The sequence below is a fragment of the Festucalex cinctus genome, chromosome 10 (genome assembly GCF_051991245.1).
Source record: "Festucalex cinctus isolate MCC-2025b chromosome 10, RoL_Fcin_1.0, whole genome shotgun sequence".
Lineage (NCBI taxonomy): Eukaryota > Metazoa > Chordata > Actinopteri > Syngnathiformes > Syngnathidae > Festucalex > Festucalex cinctus.
In genome coordinates this window covers 8,835,471-8,863,081 of record NC_135420.1, presented here as the reverse complement: position 1 = coordinate 8,863,081, position 27,611 = coordinate 8,835,471, and the positions used below count along the sequence as shown (strand labels likewise).

General features: G+C 38.8%; 1 protein-coding gene across 1 annotated transcript in view; it reads right to left on the bottom strand.

Annotated features, from left to right (window-relative positions):
* Nucleotides 1-23,493, bottom strand: part of ror1 (receptor tyrosine kinase-like orphan receptor 1) — a 137,189-nt gene extending 113,696 nt beyond the window's left edge. Inside the window, exons 1-3 of the mRNA XM_077535073.1 lie at nucleotides 23,442-23,493; nucleotides 22,001-22,205; nucleotides 21,793-21,919 (exon numbers count right to left, since the gene is read on the bottom strand). Coding sequence (XP_077391199.1) covers nucleotides 21,793-21,889 — 97 coding nt within the window. The 5' untranslated portion in view covers nucleotides 21,890-21,919; nucleotides 22,001-22,205; nucleotides 23,442-23,493. The remainder of the gene's footprint in view (nucleotides 1-21,792; nucleotides 21,920-22,000; nucleotides 22,206-23,441) is intronic.
* Between the last annotated feature and the right edge of the window lie 4,118 nt (nucleotides 23,494-27,611).

Genomic DNA, 27,611 nt, shown 5'->3' with positions numbered 1-27,611 from the left:
GCATGGCAAAATCATTTTAACTTGTTGACTAGGAAACCAAAGGCAATATTTACTAGTAAATCTTTTGGTTTTTCAAAGTTTTCATAATATTATGACTTATTATGACTTTCAAAGTTTACATCAGTCGTTATGCTGCCAGCGAAATGGGAGTCCGTCATTGACGGACTGACAGACATAAGACCTTCCGTCTGTACGTACTCACTTGTTCTGTAAATATCCTGTGTATTACTTAGAGATTCACTTTTAGACTCTGAATCATTTAAAACATGGATGATAACTTTTCAGCTTTGAGAAAAATGCCTGGCCTTGAACATTACTGAGATGACTTTAAATCAGTAGACCTTGAGGATTTGAGCAAGAAAGATTTCCAGAGAGAAAAACATTAAGAAAGGCAGATTTCCAAAAGGGCAGACAGAGACATGAAGGAGGAAAAGCAGAGACGGAGTGGAAAGGGAAATGCTGACTTCTGTTTTCTGTGAGATGGCTTGTCAGTAAAGAAAAGTGGTAGGATCATAAAAATGTTATCTTCACTTTCCATCTGTTGCAGCAATCCACCTGGAGTACTCAACGCTACAATGTTCAACTCTTTAAGTTTTCTGCAGAGGTTATCATTTTAACCTTTCTAATCAATGTGCGTGTAGACCAGGCTTGCCCAATAATCCTGGTCCTCGAGGGCCCGAGTCCTGCAGGTTTTAAGATGTTTCGAGCCTCGAATACAAGTGATTCAAGAGATCAGCATCATTGTCAAACTTCTGCTGAGCTTCCTGATGAGCTGATGATTTGAATCAGGTGTGTTGGAGGGCGGAAACATCTAAAACCTGCAGGAAGCTGGCCCTCGAGGACCAGGATTGGGGAAGCCTGGTGTAGACCTTGAATGGAAAGTTGGTCGCTGGTAATTGAAGTGATACATATACTTAAAGCTGCCTTTCATGCAGCCAGCATGGCATCAATTCCAGTTCAGTCACTGTAGTGAGCGTTTGAGTGTGAATGATTGTTGGTGTCTATATACAGACACCATATGATTGACTGACAACAAATAAAGGATGCAGTCTGCCTTTTGACCACAGTCACAGATGAGAACATTCATACATGAGGCAATAAATGCTCTGCATACACTTTTGTTAATGACCACTACATCATTTCCTGTGTTTGCATTATTTTCCCCATTCAAATCTGCTTGAACCATTGACATTATTCTCATTCGTAACAAGCATGCTCTATGTCAGTTTCACCTCCGATTAATTTCTCTTTCTTGAATCAAATAATCATTGTGTAGTTTGTGATCTTTTTTCCCAAACTTGCCTTCATCCGTCAATGTCAGCGACACTGCCTTTTTTGTTTAATGTCTCTGTCAACACTTTAAAAGAGTTATGAAAAACGAGCCTGAGCGTCTGGGAGGTGATTTCCCTCGAGTCACTTAAAATTGTTTCAAGCTTGGACCAGACAGGACAAAACCAGGAGGCCTTATGCAGGAAGTGGCTCAAGGAAAAGGTTTGGATTCAGCCAGTGAGGCAACATGTTGGCTTGCTCTGGAGACGCAGCGGCGTATCATGAGATTAGCCTTTTCCATTGAATAGGGGTTCTTTGTAAGGTTGTTGTACGACAGGTTAAGAAAAAAAATCAAAAACATAAAATGTGCTTTCCACTCTATTGAGCTGTGTGTTTAGTCCCTACTAACCCTGAGTGGTCTGGTTCCCATCGGAGGTGACCAACTTAAATGCGTCAGTTTCTGTGTTCATGAAGAAGTTTCTTTTGGAGATCTGCTTTAAATCAAAAAGTTGTCACCCAGACCCTATGATTGAAACAAAACAAAAAAAATAATTATAAAAGAAGAATAACTATATCAACAAAAATTGTGCTGTGTAGGAAAAAAAAAATCCGAATTCACCCTTCCCTGTAGTTCTCATCTTAAGTCATCGTTTCAGCTACCCTTGAGAGTTGAACTGGCTTTACTCATTCCCCTTTGGGCTAAGAAGAAAAGTACGCACTGAGCCATGAAGAACAAGAGGATCTAAAGAACTTCACCACTGAAATACTACAGCTGTCTCATTAACTTCAAATGTCGCCATGACAGAACAGAGACAAGTTGGACCACCAGCGTAAGAAAGAACACCCTAAAGCAATAGGGCAAAAACACATTTTAGTGAATGCGAAGTTTTCTCAAGCAACCATTTCTGCCCACCCCCTTGGACGTTCCATTGCCATCTTCTTGTCTCCTCCCTCACGCCTTACTTTCCACATTTCCCCTTTCTTCCAGCTAGGATTAGCTCAGCAGGATGCCGGCATTCCTTCCCTACTGGTAGTCTTTGTCTTGACATTCCCACTCCTCCCAGTGTCCTCTCTGGGAGGTGTCAAATTCAGAAATCTTCTCTGTACTTACTATCAGTGTGTTCTATGTGCTATTGAATGAAATTAACTAAAATCTAGAATTCTTACGATAATGAACAAATTACATCATCATGATCATACGTGGGTGTGTTTATAGTCTAAATGAGGATTAAACCTAATTGTTCAATTGAAGCATTTCGATTTTTGTACAAGGGTAATAAAACTGATAGGTGGTACAAAATTGGTGGCACTATTTTGGGTGTGGAAAATCAGAGTCGTGAGGAAGCTATGAGCAGTACATTTCAAAATGTTGAGTCTGGAACTATGTGTTTTAATTTAACAATATTTTAATTAATGTGATATTCCATTCTCTTTATCGATTTTTTTTTTTAACTGTGCTATATTCCTCCATCTATTCATTTTCTATACCATTTACCAAATTCAGAGTCACAGGGTAGTCAGCGTCTATTCATTTTGGCTAAGGGTCAGTCACAGGAGTAGAAAGACAATCATTCAGACCTACAGACAGCTTAGAGTCTTCAGTTGAATTACATGTATGTTTTTATAGCTTCACTGAAAAGAGGTTGAGGTGAAGGAGCCTGAGAGATAAATAATGAAAGACACACTGGAGCAGAAGGTAACATGAGAGGAGATATGGAGACATTTTGATTGATGAGTATCTTTAACAAATGATGGTACTGAGCCTTGGGACTTGACCCATCAATGCTAAATGTGTTCACCTGGCTTGGACAACTGCAGTTGAGCATAGACACACTTGACTTGCTGTTTCCCTTGTGACGTATTCAATAACAGTGAGCATGCTAGTTCTGTAAAAATGTGATTCTACGCCAACAAATTCAATTCGGTCTGAGCAAAAGACTAGGGCAGTTAATTATGCAGATGCAACTATTAATACAACGTCCACGTCCAGGTTATAAAAGGTCCTTCCCATTCCCCAAAAACCATCAAGCTTTACAATAGGAGGTCTTTTGCATCAGGTGGATACCATGCTGCCTATTTTTTTCAGTTTGTGCCTGGGAATAAACAGAGCATATCCCTGCGCTCATTTGGGATCACATATTTTAAGTCAAGGAAAAGTCATTCCTCAAACCAAGTGGAGAAATCATAACCTCCTGACCTCCCGTTGCTACTGTCTCCTGACAATTCCGTATCACAATGAGTCCAGGTGCAGGCCTTCAGCCTCACGTCTCCTTCACTTGATCAGGTTTAACTTCTATCTCACGCTGCACATTTGCCTGCTTCATGTAACATCAAGTATGCAATCTATAATCCAGCAGTGCAGATATGATGTGTTCAGCCTTGCACGCATAAACCCCAAAGCTACTTAACTCCAGAGCGTTCATGTTTCGTGTCATCCAATTTTTCGTCACTATTCCTTATCAAGTTGGCAGCAAATGGAACATGTTTTAATTCATATTGAGAGGTCAACATGGATGATGGAAGGCCTAAAAAGGACTCACCTGCATTTCTTCTTACTTTGTCCTACACTATAGTGGTCTGGAATTGACCATAGCTATGAATGTAGATGTTGCATGGAGCTTGTTTTTCGCCAGAGCAGAGGTAAATTCTCATATCCTCAGACCCTCAGTTAAAGAAAAAATCAGAAGGCTGTTGGGTGTTTGACTTGTTTGGATTTCAAATGTGACAGATGCGTATCCTCTGATACATTTCCATCACAATACTCTTTCCTGAATAAAGTCAGACGCCATTACCGCCAGCCACTACTTTTCTGTTCGTTCGTATCACTGCGCGGCGCCCTGTAGAACTCTAACCGACGCACTGCAGCCAGCTAGCTGATACTTCCACCTGAAGTTGTTTGCCTTTTCTGCGGAAGTATCAGCTAGCTGGCTGCAGTGCGTCGGTTAGCACTCTACAGGGCGCCTCGCAGTGATACGAACGAACTGAAAAGTAGTGGCTGGCGGTAATGGCGTCTGACTTTATTCAGGAAAGAGTATTGTGATGGAAATGTATCACGCTTTTGAAAACAAATAGTTTTTAGAAGAAAAACGCTTTATTTTCGAGACCCCAGCCAGCTTGCTGGACTATTTTCCTCTCGTCCAACGCCGGACCAGAACTGGTGTCACCGAACGCTGTCAGGGGTAAGTCAGTGCTGATCGCACACACGGGAGGTGAGGATCAAATTGAGATTCATGTTAAAAAAGCCGAACGATCCCTTTAAGTACTTAAACACGATAAGAGGATACATGTTGGCTTCAATTTAATAGGAATTAATTTGCGGACTGTTAAGAAGAGAGTGGGAAAGTTGTCCTTCCATCTGCTTAAAGCAACAGGAGTTTCATAAGATTTAGCACAAAGGTGGTCTTGCACCAATGGAGAAGGCACACGGGGGACTGTGCAAAGTGAGCTTGGATAAAAGAAAAGACGCAATGTGGTAGACCTGATCAGATCCAATGAATAAGCCTAACAAAAGACGGTCACAGAGAAAGAGGGAAATGACTCGCAAGGGTCTGTTCGTTAACTAAACTTATTCTCAGTGGACCGATGCTGCTGTGGAGAAGTAGAACAAAAAATTGGAGGGGGGGCAGTCGAGGTCTGTCATGGAACACCTACCTTCACTTAACCTCTTTCCCTCACTTTCTGCTTGAGCTGTTTCTTTCATCATCTCCTTGACTCATACAAGAAGCTGGTAATTGGACTTATGACAACAAAATGTGACTGCTTTTATTTTCAAATGAAAATAGTCGCTTGTCTTTCATGACCTTTTGACTCTGATGACTCGTTATCTTTAAATAACCAAACTGTTGTTCTAAGACAAACTGAGGTAACTAGCAAATTCAATTTCAACAGCATTTATCCAAACATGAGACATTCAGGTTATGACTGTGTATACTTACACACATGAAATATATGTACTATTAATTAGTGCCTCACTGTTGGAGTTTCACTTCCCGATACTACAGATGACAATAAAGCCCCAAAATGAATCTAGTTAAATACATTATGTGATTGTTGGCTGGTGCATCGTGATGATATCATCTAAATCTACTTAATCTAGTTTGTTTATCCTATGAGTGTCTACTGAAAGTGAGGCTGAGGTTAAGAATAATGGAGAGGCTTTTAAATGCATTTATCTATATAGCTGATCTGTTGCTTCTGTGCAGCGATTCCATGGAAAAAGTGTGCATTGGTGATCTTCTGGCACAAGGAAGGAGTTCAACGCATCAGATATCCATTTGCAGGGGCTACTTTAAAGATCCTAGATGGAATATTTTCTTTTTTATTTACCAACACTACAGGGACATTAGAGTGCCAGCAGGGCCAGCCCATGAAAAACTCTCCAAGGTTCCAGTAGGCGTTCTCAATCTTATTTGGAGATACTTTAAGGATGTGGGCACACGGCCCGTGGTTAGACAGATTTTCCTATTCATTACAGTACGCCACCCTGAAGCAAACTCACTGTAGTGCATTGGCATTTACATGAAATGGCCTAAATATAACATAATCATCTTTAAGCTACAAGCGTTTTTTGCTTATGTCACATCGCACTAACAATTTTTTTCTTAAATAAAATCAACATAATTTATGGTATTTTTAAAATACGGCTTCTAGGGGTGGGAATCTTTGACTCTGTATCTGTTAAAATTAATAATAATAAAACCGATCTTGGGGGATTTCTGAATCGTAGTAAATGAATCTCGATTCTTATATGAATTGATTTTTTTTGGCACACCTCAAATGCCTAAAATTGACAATTCTTTGCTTAGCAATCAATGGACAATATGATTAGCTTTGCCCTACGACTACCAGCAGGTCCCGAATTTTGTGAATGTTGCAAAATTTCCTTCATTTGTATTTTGTGATGAACGATAACAAAGACAAACTAAATATCTCTCAGCAACTTTAAGGAGAAAAGTCTACAGTACAGAGTGAGTGTACAGTGTGAGCAAAAGAAGGGTCGAAAGCGAAAAGGATAGCAACGGCTAGCTCCAATGAGTTGTTGATGGAGGATATCAGCACTAAAAGCTGTGGTGAATAGAAAGTAAGATAACATATCAGAACTGTTTGGAGGAGACTTCCCTGGGGAAACAGTGGGAAAAACTGCCAAGCTCTAAGCATTGAAGCAACTTAGTCCGTCATTTCTCAGCTTCTTGTCCATCATCCTGCTTTCGAAGCCACGGCACCTGACTCTAATTTATAATGTAACAACGAATGTCAGGGATTTGAACATGACTTCTTGTGGCATTAATCCCGCCTGTTTACATTTAAAACCTTTTATGTTATTGAGTGATTATCCCTTTTCATACCTCCTCAATCTTTTTCTTCACTTCTGTCTGGACGGCATAGTTCATGATTTCCTGATAGAGCAGGCAGCCCGAGCTCTCAGAGGGTTGTTTGGGACAAAAGCTGCTTTTCAGCTCTCAAGGTTGATATCTCCCAGCTCAGCTCACTTCAGATAGCTGAAATATGTCGGGTGCGGGTTTTCAGTGAGGGGAGGGAGAGGCGGGTGCTGGTCCTCATCTGCTCTTCCCACAGCCGCCAAGGTGAAAACGACTTTCCCATGCCAAGAAGCATTTGTTGCTTCTGCAGACACCATGTAATTTGGCTGCACACTTTCTGTTCTTCTTCTGAGATTTATGCAAAAAACATCATACTTGCTTAAATATTTTTCGGTGGTTTATGAATAGCTGTTTTCAAGTATGCGGTTAGGAGCTAAAAAAAACTCTTTTAGACTTGATCCCATTAACCTGCACTGACAGCAGAGGTGCACTGCTTGCATTAAAATTAAGGAACCTAGCTGCCAAATGTCACTTAGGCATCACAAAGCACGCCAATTCCAATGTTTTTGCCCATATGTGACATACTTTATATCTGATTTGTGTGAACAGTACAATTCCATTTTTTTTCTGATCTGATCAAAGATGTGGCATCATCTATAGGAGACGTCTCTATGGAATAACATCAAAGAACAGTTGTCTCATTTCCCCAAAACATTTCTAACTTCTCCCACCTCGCTCCTGTCAATCTCTTCATGTCCTTGATGAATTTATGGTGGGAGGTGCTAAGTGTTAACATGTAAAGAGAGTGAGAAGCGAGGACCTAGGAAGTCACAAATAGAGAAAAGAGATGGAGCCCTATACTCGAGACCATATTTACTTCTGTAAATACTATCATCATTGATCCATGGTCGGTTCGGATCATGCCCGAGCCGTGGAATTGGTTAGTGAGGGAGAAAAAAACAAAAAAACAAAAAGAAAGTGCTCCATTCACATTCGATACGATTCTGACATGTCAAGGATGCTGAAACATACTCAACAAAACACCCTAAACCTAAAGCAAATAGCCTTAGTATGCTTTTACTTTGAAGTTTGCCCACGTCATGGTGTGATGACTAGCTTGACTTCCCTTTTGGACGTTACTTTATTGGAGTTGCGACCAACATCAACACAACACTATCCCAAACTCATGATCAATCACTAATTTAGGACGGTAAGAAACCACCAATTAATTACGTCGTTATTGTATGATACGGCAGAAGTTTCCGACGTAAGTGGTTAGCATCTACCTGTTAGCATGACCAACGAGTGCATCGTGTCTTTTTCAAGTGTGAGTCGCTTATAATTATTGTCTTTTTCTCTCTCCTCCAAACTGGCCTTTATTTAAGCCCGCACAAGCTGTATATAATAACACTGAGGCTGAAGGCTTCAAATGGGTTTGAAAATGTTGGCTGTAGGGAGAAACGGAGTAAAGCAACACTGGTACCTGGCTTACTTTAAATCTTTTTCAATATTCTGGACCAAGGCTATACTTTGTAATTCACTCTCCATGTTTAATGGAAAGGAATGTGCCTTAAATTGCACATTGAGGTCTTTTCATTATTAAAAAAAAAAAAAAAGATAAAAATAACTACGTCTTCATTTATTTGATAAAACACTTTTTCCCATTAATAATGAAAACATTCAATTCAAAATGTCAAACCTTATAGGAACATTAAGCCTTCAATACTTTATTTAATATATGAACCATGTAAAAATAAGAATGTTTCTGCTTCATATTGCACTTAAAAGTTGTGTTCCTAAAAATTCACTCAAGGCAGTTCTTCTCATTATCAATCTGGGACTTCACTCAGCAGATCCGTTTGGGAAAGGAGTGACTTGCTGTACATTTATGAACTTACAAATACCGCGAGAATTCAGCTTGCTGGCAAGGTTGATCCTAAACGGCTATATTATACATTCTGAATTGATTTTTTTTTTTCTTTTAATTTCATGGGATGAAGCGCTTTACAAAAAAATGAATGCAGCGACTTGTGTGATCCCTTGCTAATAATATATCATAATGTATAATGTATAATAGTGCCTGTGCCGTTTGCAGCCATGTATTGTAAATAATTTTGTGCCAATTGCTTAGAGGCACGACTAATCAACAGTCAATTCAAAACAGTCAAGAAATTCCTGAGGATCATTTAATCAACTATTAAATCCATCACTACTTGCTATGTTGTCCTACTGTGATACAGTAAAAGAAGGCATCCAACTGTGTGCAATACTTGTGAATGTGTGAAAAATATGTCAAATAAAGACGCTAAGGTTCTAATCTTGATTCATGAGGCTAAGGAAGGTCACTAACTTTTTCTAAAAGGCTATTTCAGGATGTGTGCACACATTTTGTGAGGAACAATGGAAATGAGTTGGAAAAACGAGAGCATGAGGTCAGGAACTGCAGCAAGCCTGCACCAGGTGAGTTTTCCTCGGGGCAGCTGGGAGTATTTTTCCCCTCATTTAGCAGGTCATGAAAGAAACCACAGGCTGCCAGATGTGACAGAGGCCACGCACCTTACTCGCACACTGTAAACACACGCACACACAAATCCTCACTTTACAAAGGAACCTAATCTAACTCAGAGGTGGGTTGAGTAGCCAAAAATTGTAAGAGTACTGTTATGTCAGAATAGGGCTGCTCGATTATGAAGAGAATATTAATCACGACTAATTTGTTAATAATTGAATTCACGATTAGGACAATCATTTGTTTTTTTGGTACAAAACAAGAAAATGTTTAAACATGGAAAAAATATTAAGACATATACATTTCTTTGAAACACTATAATTACGCAAGTTCCTTTTGGACCAAACGTGAAATATTAAATTTGTCTTTTTAAAATAAAAAAAAAAGGTGCAAATATATAAATGTAAACAACTCTAATTATTTTATTTTTCTTTACGTAATTTACGTAATTATTGTAATTGTGGTGTAATAATTGAAATTGTAATTGAATTTCGATTAATTGCACAGCCCTATGACAGAATATCGCTACTACTAGTAAAAGGAAATTGTAGTTCTCCAAATTATTACTTGAGGAAGTGTTCAGTGAAAATAACTACTCAAGTACTGAGTAACTGGTGAGTTACTTCTGATTTATTTATTTGTAAATAGTGCTTGCATGTCAAATAGACACAAATATAAAGAAGGAATATGCAATTTCAATATTGTCCAACAATATCACTTTAAAACATCCTTTTTTTGTCAAATAAAAAGGCAAATTAAGATCCTATAAATAGCCTTAGATTATTAATACAGTATATTGAACCTCAACAGGTGCATTCTACAGCGAGGATCATTAAATTAATATAACCATGTTTTCGCAGGATACTAATTTATAATTTTGTTCTCATGCATTTCAAACGAACTGCCAACAATTCTTATGAAGAAAAAAAAAAAATCACTGATTGGTGTTGCAGTGGTAACTTGAGTTAAAATATTTCATGGCTGATAGTGGCTCTAAGCTAACTAGTTATGCAGATAGATTTTGTCAAGGTTAGTGGGGGATTGAGGACCCAAGTGGAGGGAGGCAAGGAGAGGCGTGGCGGGTGTGTTCTTAAATAAGTTTTAATTTAACTCAAAACAAAGTGCAACACAAAATACAAAGTACCAAACAAGACTGGGAATGAACTTACTAAGTGAAAACTAAACAGGCAGGACAGACAGGCGCAGGGAACGAGGTGTGACCAGGATAACAACAACAACAACAACAAAGACTCGACAAGGACAAAACGAAAACAGGGAACTAAATACACATACTAACGAGAGACACCTGGACAAGACACAAGTGGCTTGGGGAGCTGATTGGGTAACACAAGGGAACGGAAAACGAGCACAGGTGGACATGATAAGACTTGAAGAGACAGTGACAGAACAAGACACACAAGGAAAATATGAACCAAAACCCAGATCCTAACAGATTTGACCTGAATTCACAGCTTCTTGAACGTATTTTTGTATGTTGTATGTTGTATGGTAAAATTATTCTGTCATGTAAAATTCCTCCAAAAAATTACCTGTGTAAATGTAGCTTGTTACAACCCACCTTTTGATGTAACCTATTGTTCATATGTGTGTGGCAGCAATTTACTACATTCCAGCATAAGTCCAAGGCAGATCTCTATCAGGGGGGAATGTCAGATGAAGGAGACGGAGGGCGCAGACATCAAAGAGGCCCGCAGGGAACTGAATAAATCTGGATTTAAACTCCATCTAAACCCATTTTAATTTAACATTTGAACTTTAACCCCAAGCAAGAATTTGTAACTTATACCTTTGGGTTGTGGTTCCTTCCTCCTTACAGTGATACACATATGTAGCTGCCACTGGACATTATGCAAAACACCTACATGTTTGAACAAAAGCAATGACACCACCATGTAGCGAAAGCTCACTGCTGACCTACATAGCCCCTTGTCATTCCTCACATATCGGCCGTGTGTAAAACTGCTGGCTAATTACTTTCACATTACGGAACAGCCCAGTGATCTTGGTGCCTTTCCAAGACCACCTACACTGGGACTCGCCGAGTGCACATTTGCAACGCATACCAGCAATCGCACTTGATCTCCTTGAATGTGCAAGCCCACATTGAGGGCAAACATGCTGGCTGGCATCCACCACGTTATGACAATTGAGACTTGGCCTTCCCATTTCTTGTTTTTCTTCCAGTGTTGTTATCACTGAGCATACTAATCACTTGGATACATGCATGTCATATTAGGAGTGAAAAGAATCCACCACACCTGAATACATTAAGGAAATGCTAATTGAATATAAACGCAGTAGAAATCTGAGATCCGCTGAATCGGGTCAATTAGTAGAGCCCAGGTTTCAAAGCAAACATGGAGAAGCAGCTTTTAGCTGTAATGCTGCACACAAATGCTTCTTTAATGCGGATTTATTCTATAACAGATTTTTGTTTGGATCCATTTATGCTGTTATTTTGATCATTTTTTGTAATATTTGAATAAATAAAAACATCTTTTGTTCAACACAATGTATTTTTAAACACAATATAGAATATTTGGTGAAAATGATGACGTTTTTCTTCTTTTAATTCTTCTCAGCAAGTCAGTGTCCCATCACTGGTAAGCTATTTTTAGAACAGACCACAATTAGTAAGACCAGTGCGTGTCTCATTCCTCCGCCCCCTCCATGCACTGCAGGAGAAGTACACAATCAAGTTAATTGAAGGCATTTAACTTCAACAAGGCCGCTGTTTACGCAAATCCCACAAGAAGAGCTCATTACGGTTACAGAAATTCATTTATTGAAGGGACAAAAAATAGCAACTTTTTTAGTGATAAACCGATATGTTTTTTTTTCAAGGCCGATACCGATACAGATTATTAGTAGTCAAGGAGGCCTATAACTGATATTTCAAGCCGATATTCATTTGCAGTAAAATAGAAAAAAGACATTTTAAACTAGACTTGATTTGTTTAAAAAATATATATATATAACAAAAATTGCAGAGCTTCCAGGGTCATTAGCATGTGTGAAGCTAAATTTTAAAAAATAATAATAATAATAAAAAATAAATAGTAAATAGATCCCTAAAGATTTCTACTGTAAATAAAGTTTTCTAAAATTTCAACATAATTTCTTGATTTATTTATATTTTTAAATAAAAAGTGTTGGGAGTTCCTATTTTTTTTTATAAAGTGGAAATTTAAATAGATCCATAAATGAAAAGTTCCCTGTATCTCACTGAGTGACAAATGCATGCAAATGCAGCTAATTTGGGGTTTTTGTTCGGGGTTGTAAAACGTTTCAAAAGAGCTTTGCAATGTAAAATTGTCTGAATATGTTCCAAACGTGTTTACGACAAATAAAAACTGACTGTGAACATCTTACAATTCCTGATAAAAAACCCAAATTCGCTACGTTCGCAAGTATTCACTGCTCAGATACCAGCTTTATCGGCCTTCAAGATTCAACAAAATGGCTGAGTCAAAATGCCAAATATCGGCACCAATAATTGGCCCAGCCGATAACCGTTCTGTCCCTACTTTTTTTTTTTTTTTTTAATAAACGAACTCTACTTCACAGAAATTCATCGATCGCGGGTGGGCGTGGAACGTATCACCCGCGAAAAGTGACGGAACACTGTACAGTTTACCTTTGCTTTTGAATATCTTTAAATATTTTTATAAATGTGTCAATGTACATTCTTTTAGTAATTTTAATAAGCTTTTTTTGTCTATGTGTGCCCAGTGATTGGCTGGCAGCCTTCTTGGAGAGCCAAGTATTTTTTTAACGGTAGTAATTTGTATAAAACTAAAAAGTCATCTCTTGCACATCCTCTGGTGCTTTGGTTACAATGACAAAAACCATAGAGCTACTAATGGAGGAGTTGGCGAACTTCTGGTACTTTTTTTTTTTTTTTTTTTTAACTACCAAAACCAAAGTTGAATGTACCATATGTCTTTGCCTACTCTTACAGCCTGTACAATTTCTTGGTACTCAATGCTCCTAAATCCATGTTTCACTGCAATGTAATGAGCTCTTGTGGCCAAAGCTTAGCACCACTAAGGCAACCACGCAGAGGTTAAGCAAACAACCTGTGGGATCACGTAGGCCTAAGCCTCTTACACACACCGCTCTGAGGAGAAGATCATTGACTTCTAATAAACGTGTAAAGGTCAAGAGATGTAAAATATAGATGTAGCAACAATACACAACTCACCAAAAAAGCTTCTTTAATACGAAGGCAAAATGCTATCAAATGCCTGTGAAAGCACAATTCACGTTGTCAAACATTAAACGTCTCAATTACAGAGACATTACACTGTTACTACTCTTTTTACTTATTATTTTTCAGGGAGTCTGATGTTTATGTTTTTGATTGACTCGCTGAGACTTAATTTGAGCTTACTGTTCATCGAGTATTTCTGTAAAAATATGCGGCTTAATACTGCTCTGTCTTGGATTATTTTGGCTGAGCTAGCCTGTCCAAGTCACATCAATCATTTCACCCATTCTACAAAACTGCGGATGGATTTTCCTTACTCGGTGGATGTCTTCCTTTTTCCCTCAGCTGATTTTATTCTCCTGCTGTGAGTTGCATGGTAAAGGAGTTTCATTTCCTGACCTGTTGAAACTAATGCCTTTGAGAAGACCCCCCACCCCCCACCCCCAAGTGCGACGGGAAAGCAAGAGTGAGGTGTTAGAGGCCTGTTGGTATGTGGGACACAACCGCATCAGTAAGCAAACGTAAACTCAGGTTGGTTCCAAGTCACTGTCAGCCTTGATCAAAATCTGCTGGCATGCCAAATAACCATTCAGAATGGATCTATTGCATATACTATAAAAACAGAGCGTAATTTAAGTAAAATATACCCTTAGCACTTCACTTTGTATGATTTTTCATCTTAAAGAGGAAGCAATTCAGCAGGGAGACACTTTTCATTTCACATTTCAAAGGAACTACAGTAAGTACACTATGTAGAATTTGCTGTTTGAGAGATTTTCAGCTGCCAACTTCCTCCCCTAAGTTAATACAAATTTCTACATGTGAATGAACTAGAAAAAGCCAAAAGGGGTACAACAATATAATGTGCAACACAGATTTTCCCTCCTTTTGATTATTCCATTTCCTTCCATAACCCAACACTTGTCACCACAAAATACTACAGCACTGAACACAAGGCTGCCTCAACAAGTTGACAAACCTCGAGTTAACTAATCTGGACAGAAATGCCATGCAATGTGCCGTTTTTTCCTTGAATTTATCTCTCTCTATAATTAAATGCACATTCTCTATAGTTGGGTGATAGATTCTTCCAAAATATTGAAAGAAGCTGCTGAATGGTACAACCATCAACTTGATTTTGAAGGCCAACGGGGACTATGTGAGTCTCGAATGACTGTCTTGCAAAACTGAAGGAAACTTTGAGGGTTTGCCAAAATTTGGGGTGTTGAGCAGCCATAATCTGCAGACTACTGGCCACACTTTTGGACAACGATCAAAACATGAGTGAGCTTTCTGATCCTAAAATAGATTTGGAGAAATCAAAGACCCCTCACGAAACTGGTGTAGTTGGATTTTCTTTTTTCCCCCTCACACTGGAATATGACCAGAATGGCTAAGGATTGAAAATGACCATAATCTACAATATCTAAAAAATGAGTACACCCTTTACATTTTTGTAAATAGTTAAAGCTAAATTTTCTACAGGTGTGCGGAAAAAAAATCGATACGGGAATACTTTTCTGAAAACTGCTCCTTGCTGTGTTGTGTACACACATTTCAACGAGGTACGATGATGACGGTAAACCTAAAGTGCTACTAACATTAGAAGAAGAAAACTTTTTTTTTTTTTTTGTCATTCAGCATAATAAAAATATTTGGGTATGCATGCAAATGACTGTTTTCCTAAAAAAAAATATATGCAAAGTAAAATATCGCGATATGTGTCACCTTGAAGGCCATGTCTCTGGATACACATATCGCGAAACGTATCGCATCGTGACCCCTGTATGGTGATACAATTATATCCCGGGTTGTTGACAATACCCTTACCCAGCCTTAATATTTCCTGGTATAACACTGAAGAAATGATGATTTGCTACGATGTAAACTATTCAGTTTGCACCAGTGTAAATTTACATATGGCAACAACAGTAGCAACTCTTCTATGGAATCTGTCAAATTATCTATGTTGATGTTATCAATTAATTTGTGTTTTTGTGGCAAACAATTTTAAAAAAAAAGAAAAAGAAAATAAGTATTTTTCTTTTATTTATTGAATGTGTTTAATCTTCATGCTGTGCTAGCTTATGCCAAAGGGTTCAAATAGCCCAAAGCTGTTATTTCGGATACTATTGCTCTATACGGATGATCTCATGAAACTTAAAGCTGCTCTTTGTAACAATTTGCCCAAATATATCTTCAATAGCCTTTTTATTTGACCATTTACGACTGAAACATCTAATAGTAGGTTAACAGCTTAGCTGTTCACAATGGGTACTCCTCCAAGCCTCTGGACAATAGTTTTCAGACTGGCATTGGGTTTGAATTTCTCGCCCTCTGTCTGCGGATGTTACGCCATCACGCATCGTGTACGTGAAGTTTCATTTTTGGGCCGTAGTGATTTGAAACTGAATTTTCCACATTCAGCATCTTTAAAAAGTAAGCATGCTGAGATTACTATGGATATGAAGTAGGACAAAGAGGTCTGGGATCGTTTTGGGGCTTCATAACCAAACCAATGAGTGCGTACACATAGCCTAATTCAAGCGGGTCGGCTGTAGGCTTGAAGACATCGTTCCAAAGACAAATATTTACGATGGAATTCTGCCAAGTAGTGATAGACTTTTTAACAGAAATATTTTGGCGAAAGATGCCCATAAAAATTGGAGCGTGGTGTTGTTCATTTGTAATTGAGGGCTGAGGGAACATAGCCTCCCAGTTTTGAGTTTGAGTTTCCTTAATGCAATACAAACAGTGTTTTAAAGATTTACTCTGAAAAGTAGAGGGGATTTTAAAAGTTTGGTTTTACACCACCACCTATTAACTGAACTCTAGCCGGATCTACACCCTTTATAAGCTGAAAAAAATGGCAAATGCTAACAAAGGTGTCATTTGATAAAACTGCAGTGAGGCACGGCCTCAAAGAGCTCTTTAAGGCAGCCTATCCCCTGCAGGCCTCCAAGGTAAACTACACCAAGCACACACTGGTAAATTGATATGCAATAGCTGCATGTGTGGCCTATTCCATTAGATTCATTAAAGTGGCACTTTGTCATCAGGACATTTTGTGCAAACAGCATTGTATTATAAGTCAATAAAAGACAGTAAAGCACATTCGATGACAACGCATGATTATGCAGAAGTGTCAAAAAGGTTGAACAGAAACATGTAGAAGGTAAAGAAAAGAAGAGTCGTTGATGTATCCCTATGGCTGTTTTCTATAGCAGTATCGGCAGGCCAGCTAGCACAGCCTCATCCAGGCTGGGTACAACGTGGACTGGTCGTGAGCCACATAAGCAAACAATCATTAACACTTACATTCACAACTATAGGACTAGTATTTACAGTCTTTATTTAACCAACCATGGATGTTTTCAGAAGATGGAGTACCCAGAGAACTCACAAGTTCCACAAAGGAAAGAATTAGCCTGAAATTCGAACCTGGGACTGCTCAACTGTGAGGCAGAGCTACTAACCAGACATACAACCCCAAAGGTCCAAACTCTCCATCAAATGCATACGTTTTCAACAGAGCACATTTGTAACAATTCACTTATTTGGCAGAAATAGTAACGAGACAAAAAGATTGGTTGGCTACTTGCTTTAATTACTCAAGTGATGACAACCTTGAGAATGACCATCATGCTTTGAAGTGATGATTGACAAACAATGGGGCACATGAATCCACTGAATTGTGCATGGCAAATATGAGAGATGGTCTGGCAGATGCACTAACGACAAGAAACCAATAAAGTGGGTGAAACACAGGTTGTCATGGCATCGACAGATAAACTTTACAGGGGAGTCCTCAAGTTACGACGTTTGCAAACTACGATGTTTCAACATTATGACAGCCCAGCACCTTCTTTTTCCTTAAAATTTCACACACTCACACTATTACTTAGCGATGACACACAGGCAGCACGCTAAAGCTAAGTTAGCTACTGAGAGCCTTTAACTTTCAGTGCTTTAGGCGTCCGTTAGCAATAAATGTCCATGTGGAAAAAAGAAATATTGGTTCCGGCAACTTCTGGTTGCCGCAAATATGTTTTTAAAATTTACTGTACCAAGTATTTTGACGTAAATTTCGACTTCAGTGGTGAAATACGGCTTACACGGATATTCTGGCTATGTTGCCAGAATAGGAACGGAACTCGCTTGTAACACGAGGACTCCCTGTATTCATAAGATTTTGAAGGTCAAGTAACTAACTACATATTTTTACTTTAACTTAAACTTAAAGTTTGTCCTAAGCCATGTAAGGTTTGTTTCCTCCCTCTAACAGACTGACCTCCTAAGTAGACAGTAAATTACAGGAAAAGGTTTTCATGCTTGGCCACAGTTTGTAGTTGTCGAAACTTTATCAACTGTCTCTAGTAAAGATGAGGGGGAAGTGATAGGTTTGCTTTGCATAATCATGGTGACAACTCTCACCCCCCCCCCCCCCCCAAAAAAAAAAAATGCTCCAATCCGATCCAATTTACGGGAGTCAGAGCAGTTTTCTGCCAATATTACCCAAAGTTGAATTTAGTATTCACATAAAGTCCTGGCTTGGCAAAACTTAGATCAATAAAAAGGAAAACCATAAATCTGTCTCCTACAAGATTCCTCTACCAACCAAGCATATTGTTCGGACATTCCAACCAATAATTTAGTGGAAAAGACGTGTAACCTTTATTATGATCTCACATCATAAGGAAACTCCAAAATAAGTGAATTCCAAATGACTCACGAGAGATAGAAACATTAAACAGGCTATTTAATACATTCAGAAAGAAATGTTCTGCATATTTTTAAGAGAGTTTGAGAGTTTGAGAAGGTGTGCAAACTATTTTGTCTTAATATTCACATATGCTGCACTGTATTTATTTTATTTTTTTTCATTCCATGTTAGTGTATAGAGTATAGACTGGATTGAATTAAACAATTTTTGGGGGAAAAAAAGCTTAATTCTTAGAGTCAACACTTGAAAATTGTTGTTTTTAAATGTCGACTAGATTATCTCATTCTCATCTCTCCATTTTCCTTTAACATTCTTATTTTCGAAGCTGGGTGTCGTCTTGCATAGTGAACTGAACTAAAAATGAGCAAATGAATGACAATGTTTTGATTTTAAGAAGTGGAGATACCCTCAACTGGCTAAGGAGAAAAATTACATCCTAATTTACAAAAGAAGTTAACTTTATAGGAAATGCTGCTGACACTGGGAACGCTCTGTACCTTTTGTGATTGTTTGAAATTACAACAAGGATATGTAAAAATGTAACATTTCTGATATTTCAACACTTTATTAACAGATAATTTCTAAATGGAAAGTTTATTATGCAGCAATAATAGCGTTTTGGAGGTACTGTGTATAAGAACGTCAAAATTCGACGGGCGGGGACAACCTGAATCATTAGAAGAAAAAAAATGTAGACCAAGATGCCAACCCCATGACATACAATATAGCTTAATGCATGAACGAATCAAAGCAGCTGATCAGTGGAAGGAGGATGACACCACTACCGGTGCAACCCGCTCTTTTTAACCTGTTTGTAAATTGCCTCCAGACTGTCTGTCAAAATGTCAGATGACACAGAGCAGCACACAGAGCAAGACAAGCCCTAATACGTTAGTGCCCCCCCCCCCCCTACCTCCCTCTTCATCCCCCGCAAATGTGAAGTGCCTTTAGTGTCAACATGGCGCTCGCTTGCAGACTGTAGCGTGACAGCCGGGCCCAACATGATCTATAGGCTTCCTGAGTGTTATTAAATGTCTAAATGCAATTGTAAACAGATTTCACATGGGGGCCTACGCTCTGCAGAGGACCTTTAACCGTCGCAGATGAATGCCCCGCATCAGGAACATATATACAATTTATGTAGTCGGAAAACATTGTCGTCAATTTATTTTTATAGGCTTGTCACAGATTATTACTTTGCAGCTTCGGGGCACAGCTTGATTGATGGAAGGAGAATGTGACTCCATACGCCAGGCACATTTCTACAGAGAATTTGTACACCTTTTTGAAAATCTGATTTCCCTGTTACAAGCTACAATATTAAGATTTCAGATTTTTTTTCCCCCTTCAAATGCATGATTGAATAATGAATATCCTTTGTAAATATTAAGGTATCATTTGAAATGTTTCCATCTTTGTGTAGAGCAGAGCGCAGTGATGATGCAAATAAACAAAAAAAAGTTAGAGAAGAGCATGTTTTTTAAATCATGATCCAACTTCCTTTTTTAAACACTAAGTAAGAAGAAGCGCTGTTGCTGATTCCAATATTTCTTAAGGAGCATACATTTTCCAAGGATGAAAAGATTTGGTTTATAATATGTGATGCCAGCTGGAATATCAATTGGACGCCGTTTCTGATTACACAACTCATCAGACTATAACTCATAAAAAATTAAAAAATAAAATAATACACAGCGTTAGCATTTTGTTAATGTACTGATTTGTTTCCCAAAGTCAGCATCGAGTGTCTTGTTTTGACCACAAGTCAACATGCGCCGAACTGAGACAAAATTGTAGTTTTTAAGATTTTTTTTTTTTTTTCTTCTTCAAAACACATGGCTTGAATATCTGGTGATAAATAACTGCAACTTTATAAGCTCCATCAGAGAAGTTATGTTTTCCATGTTGTTTGTTTGTTGTTAACTATTTTTTTTAATTCCAACAGTGGTGGAACAATGATTATTAAACTGACATGATGGCATGGGCTTTTAAAAATGAATGGACAAAAATAATTAAAAACATTTAGTGCCAAACCAACATATCTTGTTTGTTTTAATTTAATAATTTGTTGTAATTAACAGTATAAGGCTAGCAGTTCGTAGATTTCGTTCTCATGTTTGATTATTTGGATGCGAAAGAACTTCCATTTGTAACATGAAGTAATATAGTGACTTTTATTTAGAGGCCCAACAGCAGCAATTAAAAGAAAGCCATGATGCCTTTCAGTTTCTTCCTCGTCATGTGTCCTGAGTCACTTCCACACTACAAACTTATTCTAGACAGAACACGGCAGTCATATCCTCGTGATTGCTGCAGTGTCATGCTGCTCTTTTTTCTATGAACATGCTAATTACAACTGTGACTGCAAAAAAAACAAGACTTTGGTTATAATATTGCTATTTTACCGTGATTACAGTAGGTTGGCTGTGAATAGGTTATTTTAGCATATATGGGTAGGCCGCTGGAAAACTGTTATTTTGCCGTGAGTCATGCACTATAAGTTTTCATTATGTTTTGCCACTGAAAAGAGGTTATCTGCATTACCAGCCTAACCCTAACCTGCAGAATAAAGAAAATGTTCAATTCTTCAATAAACATGTGAAATTGTAAGACAAGGTTGGAAAAAAAAACAAAAAACATACAGTGTGGTATTAATTTTCACTTGTGACCTATAAGTGCTCTGCCCACTACACCACAAGCTGGTATACATTCACTTGTAATTCTCACAGAATTCACGGCAAAATAACGCCAGGTGGCAAGTTGCCAGTCATGGCAAAATAACCACTATGGGTGGGGGGGAAAAAAAAAAAAAAAAAAAAAAGACATTTATTGGTGCCAGAGCTCAAACTAGACTTCAACAAACTGCCACCAAAAAAACAACAAAAGTTGTGCTCTTATTTATAATTATGGTACACCGAAAATATGAAAGGTAAATGTGGGTCATCAGCAAAATCATCTTTGCCAGTGAATAAAAATACTACCGTATTGAATATGCACTCACAACTTATGTACACTAAATGGTGTCCAAACAAGACATCATCAACAACAACAAAAAACCTGCCTTTACAAAGACAATCATTTTTTTTACACTGTCTTAAGGGGTATTAATTTGACTAGATGCCTTGGAGCAAAAATGGGTGGAGAGGACAGGAACCAGCCTTTGAAGAAACAAAACTTGGATGGATGGATGGAACCAGCCTTTGAAGAAACAAAACTTGGATGGATGGATGGAACCAGCCTTTGAAGAAACAAAACTTGGATGGATGGATGGATGGATGGATGGATGGATGGATACCTCCTAACTAAGGACTGGTACAATAGCTCTCCAGCTGACCCACTAAAGAGCTGACCCACTAAGAGGCTCCCATTTTGGGCCTGAGGAGTCAAGTCCTTCCCCGTGTGGATGCTGCTCACTGACAATGGGCCCCATTAACAAAGATCATTTACATGAGAGAGGAGGTCGCCTTCTTTGCAAAGGGCACTGTTTAAATTACACGTATGGGATTATCACGGCCAAGCAAAACCAATAGGGGAGGCAAACAAAGACATGCATAATGTCATGCATGGTGTTGGGTGACTTAATTTAATTGCCGTTACGACTTGTGTGATGAACTCACAACTGGAGCATCACAGAAAAAAAACAATGCTGTGAATTTTGACACACATTTGACCCACGCGCGTGTGGATGAGAAATCTAGAGGATATGTTGAGTTTGAGTGGTTGAAAAAGTTTGGAGACTCACCGGACACGCCGAGGTCCAGGAAGCCGAGGAACAGCACGACCATCCAGCCTGGACATCCCCGGAGACACCCGCTTACCGCGGTCCGACTTGGATACATTCCTTCGACTCTGTTTTACACCTTGGCCAGCTTTAAACATCCACCAAACAGAAGTTGTAGTTGGAAAAGAGCATAAATGACGACTTCAAGTACAGTTCCTGAGCGTGTAACCTGGGTGAGAGTCTGCGACAGAGTTGAGCCTCAGCGGTCTTGCTGGTTTTGTGTGTCTCTTTCCTCCTTGGCGGAGCTCTGCTCACTTTCTCCTCTTTCCCGTCTGCCCAAATGATCTCGATCCTGCCCACTAAACCTCACGCTCACTCACAAGTCTGCAGACTGTGGAACACATGGTTGCCTCGAAGCCACGTGTCGCCGCCTGCTGTCCATGAACGGAACAGTCACAACTCTTTTTATATTGGTCATTTCACAGAATGTGAACGACAGGAAACACACTGGCTGCATTTTAAATCACCATAAAGATGTAGCATATAATGCAGAAGATAAAAGCTAAATATTGGTACCAATGTAGTGTCTTCTGGACTCAATCCGACTGGGACCATTAATGATACTAACCTCTTAGTATCCTCTGTGAGTATCTTTTGGCTTACGCTGTGAATAAACAAAAATGAAAGTCCCTAAATGTAATTACTTTTAATTTGAAGTGTTTGTTGAACTTCCTCTGTGGTTTAGTTGTCCAGGCTAAGGCTTCACCGATAATGTTGTCGGTCCTTGTCAAGTCCAGGAGCAGGCCAGAAGCAGTCTCTTTAGTGTATCTAATTAAAATCTAACTTCACTTCCTTCCTTCCATCGACTTTCAGAATCATCCCTGGAGAGATGTTGTTAACCAGCGTATGGAGATGATTCAGCCCAAGCAGGCTTCCTGCAGATTTGCGATAGTGTACGGGTGTGCCTAAATTGGTATCACTTTTTATTTTTTAAGATATTTTCAGATATTACTGTACCAACAAACAACACATCAGAATTCAGTATTTTTTAGGTTTCTCTCGCCTTTCCATACCTACATGGTTGGACGAATTACCTATAGTTCAATATCAATTTCGAGCTGATGTCACAATAACATCACAAGTTAAATGGCAATCTTATTTGGTGAATACAAGCACTCATTGGACTTTGGATTGTTGTCATTTGATTTCGTGAAAATTATTTTGATTTCAAAATGTGATGAAATGTCATTTGCCTGCAGAAGGAAAAGTGATGTGAAAAGAAATTGGATGTAATTGATCTAAACGTTAGATCAATGTCCTTAAAAACAGCCAAGAGGCTCTTGTACATTACATTATTTATTTATTTATTTATTTTAAATGAAAGAATTAAAATTGCATATGTATACAATTTAGTTCTTAGGTTATTTGAATATTGTATCTTAAGCAAATGTAAAAAGTGTTCCATAGAATATTAACATGTGCAACATGCTAGCTAAAACATGTCAAAAGACTAGCATCTGGCATGCTAGCTAGCACAAAGCTGTGGTTGTTTGATCTCGGGTTGAGTTAGCTTGGCCAGCCAGTCTACACTTTAATATTAGGACATTTGTGTCAATAATTTATGTAGAAAACAAAATAATCAAATTTTTACACTCAAAAACAATTCTTACCACTTAGGAAGTGCCTCTACAAAGCACTGTGGTCTTGGTTAGCTTCCATTTGGAACCGTCTGGTTCCACTCTTTCAGTGCTTTGACACATTTTCTCCCACATTCAGGATCCGTGCGAAAAACATGGAATCATAATTAAGTTTCCATCATCTTATAGTTGAAAGATCCAACCGCACAATAAGTTTTAGGCATGATTTTCTGAGCGCTTTGTATTCTATTAGTCGCGGGCAAAAGCATTACGCGGTATGGAGGACCGTCAGATGTTCAGAATTGTCCATACAAAGCAGCAGATAGTAAGTAATCAAAAACTCAGATTAAAATAGGCCGAGGCAAACTAAGAGAAAATAAGAGTCTTCCAATTATATGATGGACCCCGAAGAATCAAGAACAGATTCTATCATGGCTGTCGCACAGTTGAGTCACTCTTGCTTGTGCACGCCTTAATTCTGTACGTGTTCATGTTCCTTTGACATTTTCTTTGTATGTGTGACCGTAAAACTCATGGTTACCCGTGTCCACTGTACCAGCCATCAAGTCACGAGAAGCGACCATCTAACATTCTGCAGAGGTTTGGTCCCCTTGGGTTAGACAAGTCGTGTTTTCCACCAAGATCTTTTCAGTCATGAATGCTGGATAAAGTTGTCGAGGTTGTTTGCAAGCACACCCCCGAGGCTTGTTGCCGAGACCACAGCACATGGAAAGAGAGCAAAATACTAGCAGTATAATGTCTTGGGCAATAAAACAGACTGAAGATAAGAATGCCATTGATAATAAATATAGAATTTAACAACCTAAAAACTCTTCTTCTTCTTTTTTTTTTTTTAAAGTTTCATGAAAAAATATTTAGTGATCATTTGTTTGTTTTGCATTTATTTTTCGGAATAACAGACTATATGGGACTAACTGTGTTCTGAGAATTTCTACACATTGTTTTGATATATCCAAATGTTCATTTTTATTCCAAAAGGAAGAGCTTTGTTTTCTCTCGTCTTTTGCTTTTGTTCTGTCACGTACGCATGTTTGTTTGTTAGCACAAACAATGACGTATTTCCACAAGACTGTTCAAGTTTTATGTTTAATAGTGTGACCATAAAATTTTATTTTCTCAAAGAATTGTTCCCCCAGGAATTGTCATGAAATGCAAAACATTTTGATGGCAAATTTAAGGCGCAAACATGAAAAGACAAAATAGATAACACAGAGAACAGATAAATAAAAAGTTCACACAAATGGTGCATGCTTTTTGCTGGACAATGCCAATAGAAAATCAGGGAATTTATGCAATGGTTCATATTAAAGCGTCCATTTGATCTAAACTGCTAGAATATGCCAACCATCACTCCCAAAATCAAAACACCTCCCTGTCAATAACATCTTAGAAACATTACACATTTTTGTTTCTTTCACAATTCTGAAAACACCCTCCTCAATGTCACAAATGGCCTTCACCTCTCCTCTGATTCTAGCAATGTCTTTAGTATGCTCATTGTTCTCAACTAATTCCAGCAATCATTCTATCGCTCTCTTATGTCTTGAAAATCCCGTGGTTTACCCCCCAGTAGCCTACTGGGGAATGGGGCGCGAAGCTGCCGCAAAACAGGCGTATTTCAACAGGGCTGTGAATAAGGGTGGAAAGAGTGCTGTGATTCTCAGTGCTTTTTACTAAAAGGGCTAAAAACAGTTTTAAAAATATGAAATATATATACACACTCTTGCTGTATATTGAAGTCTTCAAGCTATCTTAGCTTGCTAGCTGCTAACAAACAGACCACACGTTTACAACATATTTCTCAGCAGAGATCAAGTCTGAGTTAAAGTGTTGTGATAATCGTGTTAAGTTAACTTTTTGTTCAAAATTACTTGAATACTTGTGCAAAAAAAAAACCATCAAATAAAAGTATGAATGATTGTTTCACTAAAGATAATATGGCACATTCATCACATCTGCCTGGAATTTACAGTCAGAGGTTAATGTTATGATCCACTGTATATAAAAAAAAAGAAAAACTACCTGATATAAAATGATCTGAGCATATGCCCCTAATTGCGTCGTAGTTTCACGCTAGCCACTGTGCTTGTCTTTCGCGCCTCACTGTCTTCCACCTGTTTTAGAATTGCTGCCGGCAGGCAAAAGAATGATCTCATCTCTCTTTAAGCTATTTAGAGCAACCGTTGACCGCGCACAAGTTCACCATAGCAGTGGTCGCTGATTTATCAACTGTTTGACCTATTTTCTAGGTCACACTGATTGTTTTCTAATAGACCCTTCCAGATGACGTCACGACTTAGCTCCCGCAGCGCCTCCCGGAGGACAAACATCCCATAAAAAATGAATGTAGAGCTTGATTTTCAGTGAGTGTTTTCGTTAAAAGGTGGGAAATATGTCAAGTGTCACAAAAAATGTCTCGAGTAGGACACTACATTACTGCGAATCACTGAAACCAGTCGTTTGAAGCCGCTAGCTAAAAAAAAAAAAAAAGAAAAAAAAAAGTTGTGTCGTAGTTTCATGCTAGCCACCGTGCTAGTATTTTACTCCTCATAGTCTTTTGCGGGGTTTAGAATCGCTGCCGGCATCCGAAAGAATGATCTCATCTCTCTTTGGGCCATTAGAGCATCTGTTGGCCGCGCACAAGTTCACCATAGCATTGGTCGCTAATTTATCAGCTGTTTGACCGATTTTCTAGCTCACACTGATTGTTTTGTAATCCACTCACTCTGCCCCCCACCGCTAGGGGCGCACTTCAAAGTGACGTCACACTGGAATTGGTCTATTCACTCACATTGACGCCCTGCCCTCCATCGTAAGGGGCACACTTCAACGTGACGTCACACTAGAAGGATCTATACGAATTAGGCACGTTTTTAACCATCTCAAGGGGCGGCCATTTTGCCACTTGCTGTCAGTGTCAACTGAAAATGATGTCATAGTTGCTCAGGGCTCAGTTAGCTCACCTGCTCTGTGAGTTTGGTCATGTGACGTTTGCAAGCTGAGCTGTGATTGGTCGTTACCTGATGCTTGAGCAACTGTGATGTCATTTTCACTCAACAGCTGATGGCAAAATGGCTGCCTTGGTGCGATGGAATAAACCGGGTGGACATTGCTGCTTTATTTATATTCCACAAATGTGAATTTAAGTGTGGCTCGCATGGAATATGTTAGGAAAAACTATTGGTAAGGAACAGTGCAATTCTTTACCATTGCTAACTTTCATTTATAATAAACTTTTATGGCAGAGCATAGAAAAGATTGGGAACCACACTGTCGTATTCAGTTTAAAGAAGAGTCTCAAACAGAAAAATCACAAGATGCCAAGCAGGAAATATGAATCTTTTGTATTCTTTAACCTTATTTAGCAGTTTTGAGAATGACGTCTTTGTCTGCCACGTTGCCCACTTTTCTCTGGTGAACTGAATGGGTCCCTCTGTAAACATGGCGCCATGCCAGCTCTCCAAAAAGGCCATTTGGTCCTTTAATAGCAGCAGACTAGACCATCTTAATGTAATCCTTTGTGTGATTACATGATGTAATGGCAGCCAATCCAAATACAGCCTGTGTGCCATTAGCAACATTCACACAAGAGGAAGACATTTTGCATTACTAGGCCTCTGTGTAATGCAGTCATGATGCCCAAGCGGTGACTATAGGACACCATGATGGGTCTGAACAATGTTCAGACTTGTACACAGCTGTCTCAAAGGTTTTTACAAATCCCAGGAAATGCTAAATACGCATCATAGTTATACATCAAACTCTTTCACTGGAAAACACAACCTGATTGACTAATCCCAGCTCAAGAACTTTAACCTAACTAACCCACACGCTTTGGTGAGGGATTAGTGAACTGATGGTCGCAGGCACGACACATTGACATGTATGACATAAATTGTTGCAAAGTATACCATTTGTGATTAAGGCCAATTTTCCCTGTCATGTTCAGAGGGAAGCAGCCTTCCTGCACCTGAGTTTTAACCCTGACTCCTATTAACCAAATTGCAGTCAATTTCAGTCCAGATATGGCAGTTGTGCAAGTTGACTCCAATTTGGCTCACAAATGGTATTTTTTTTTTTTTTTTTTTTAAAGTGACATTTTTCAGGATTATACAGAGCATCTCATTGTGTGTGTGTGTGTGTGTGTGGGGGGGGGGGGGGGGGGGGTGTACATCAGGAAGT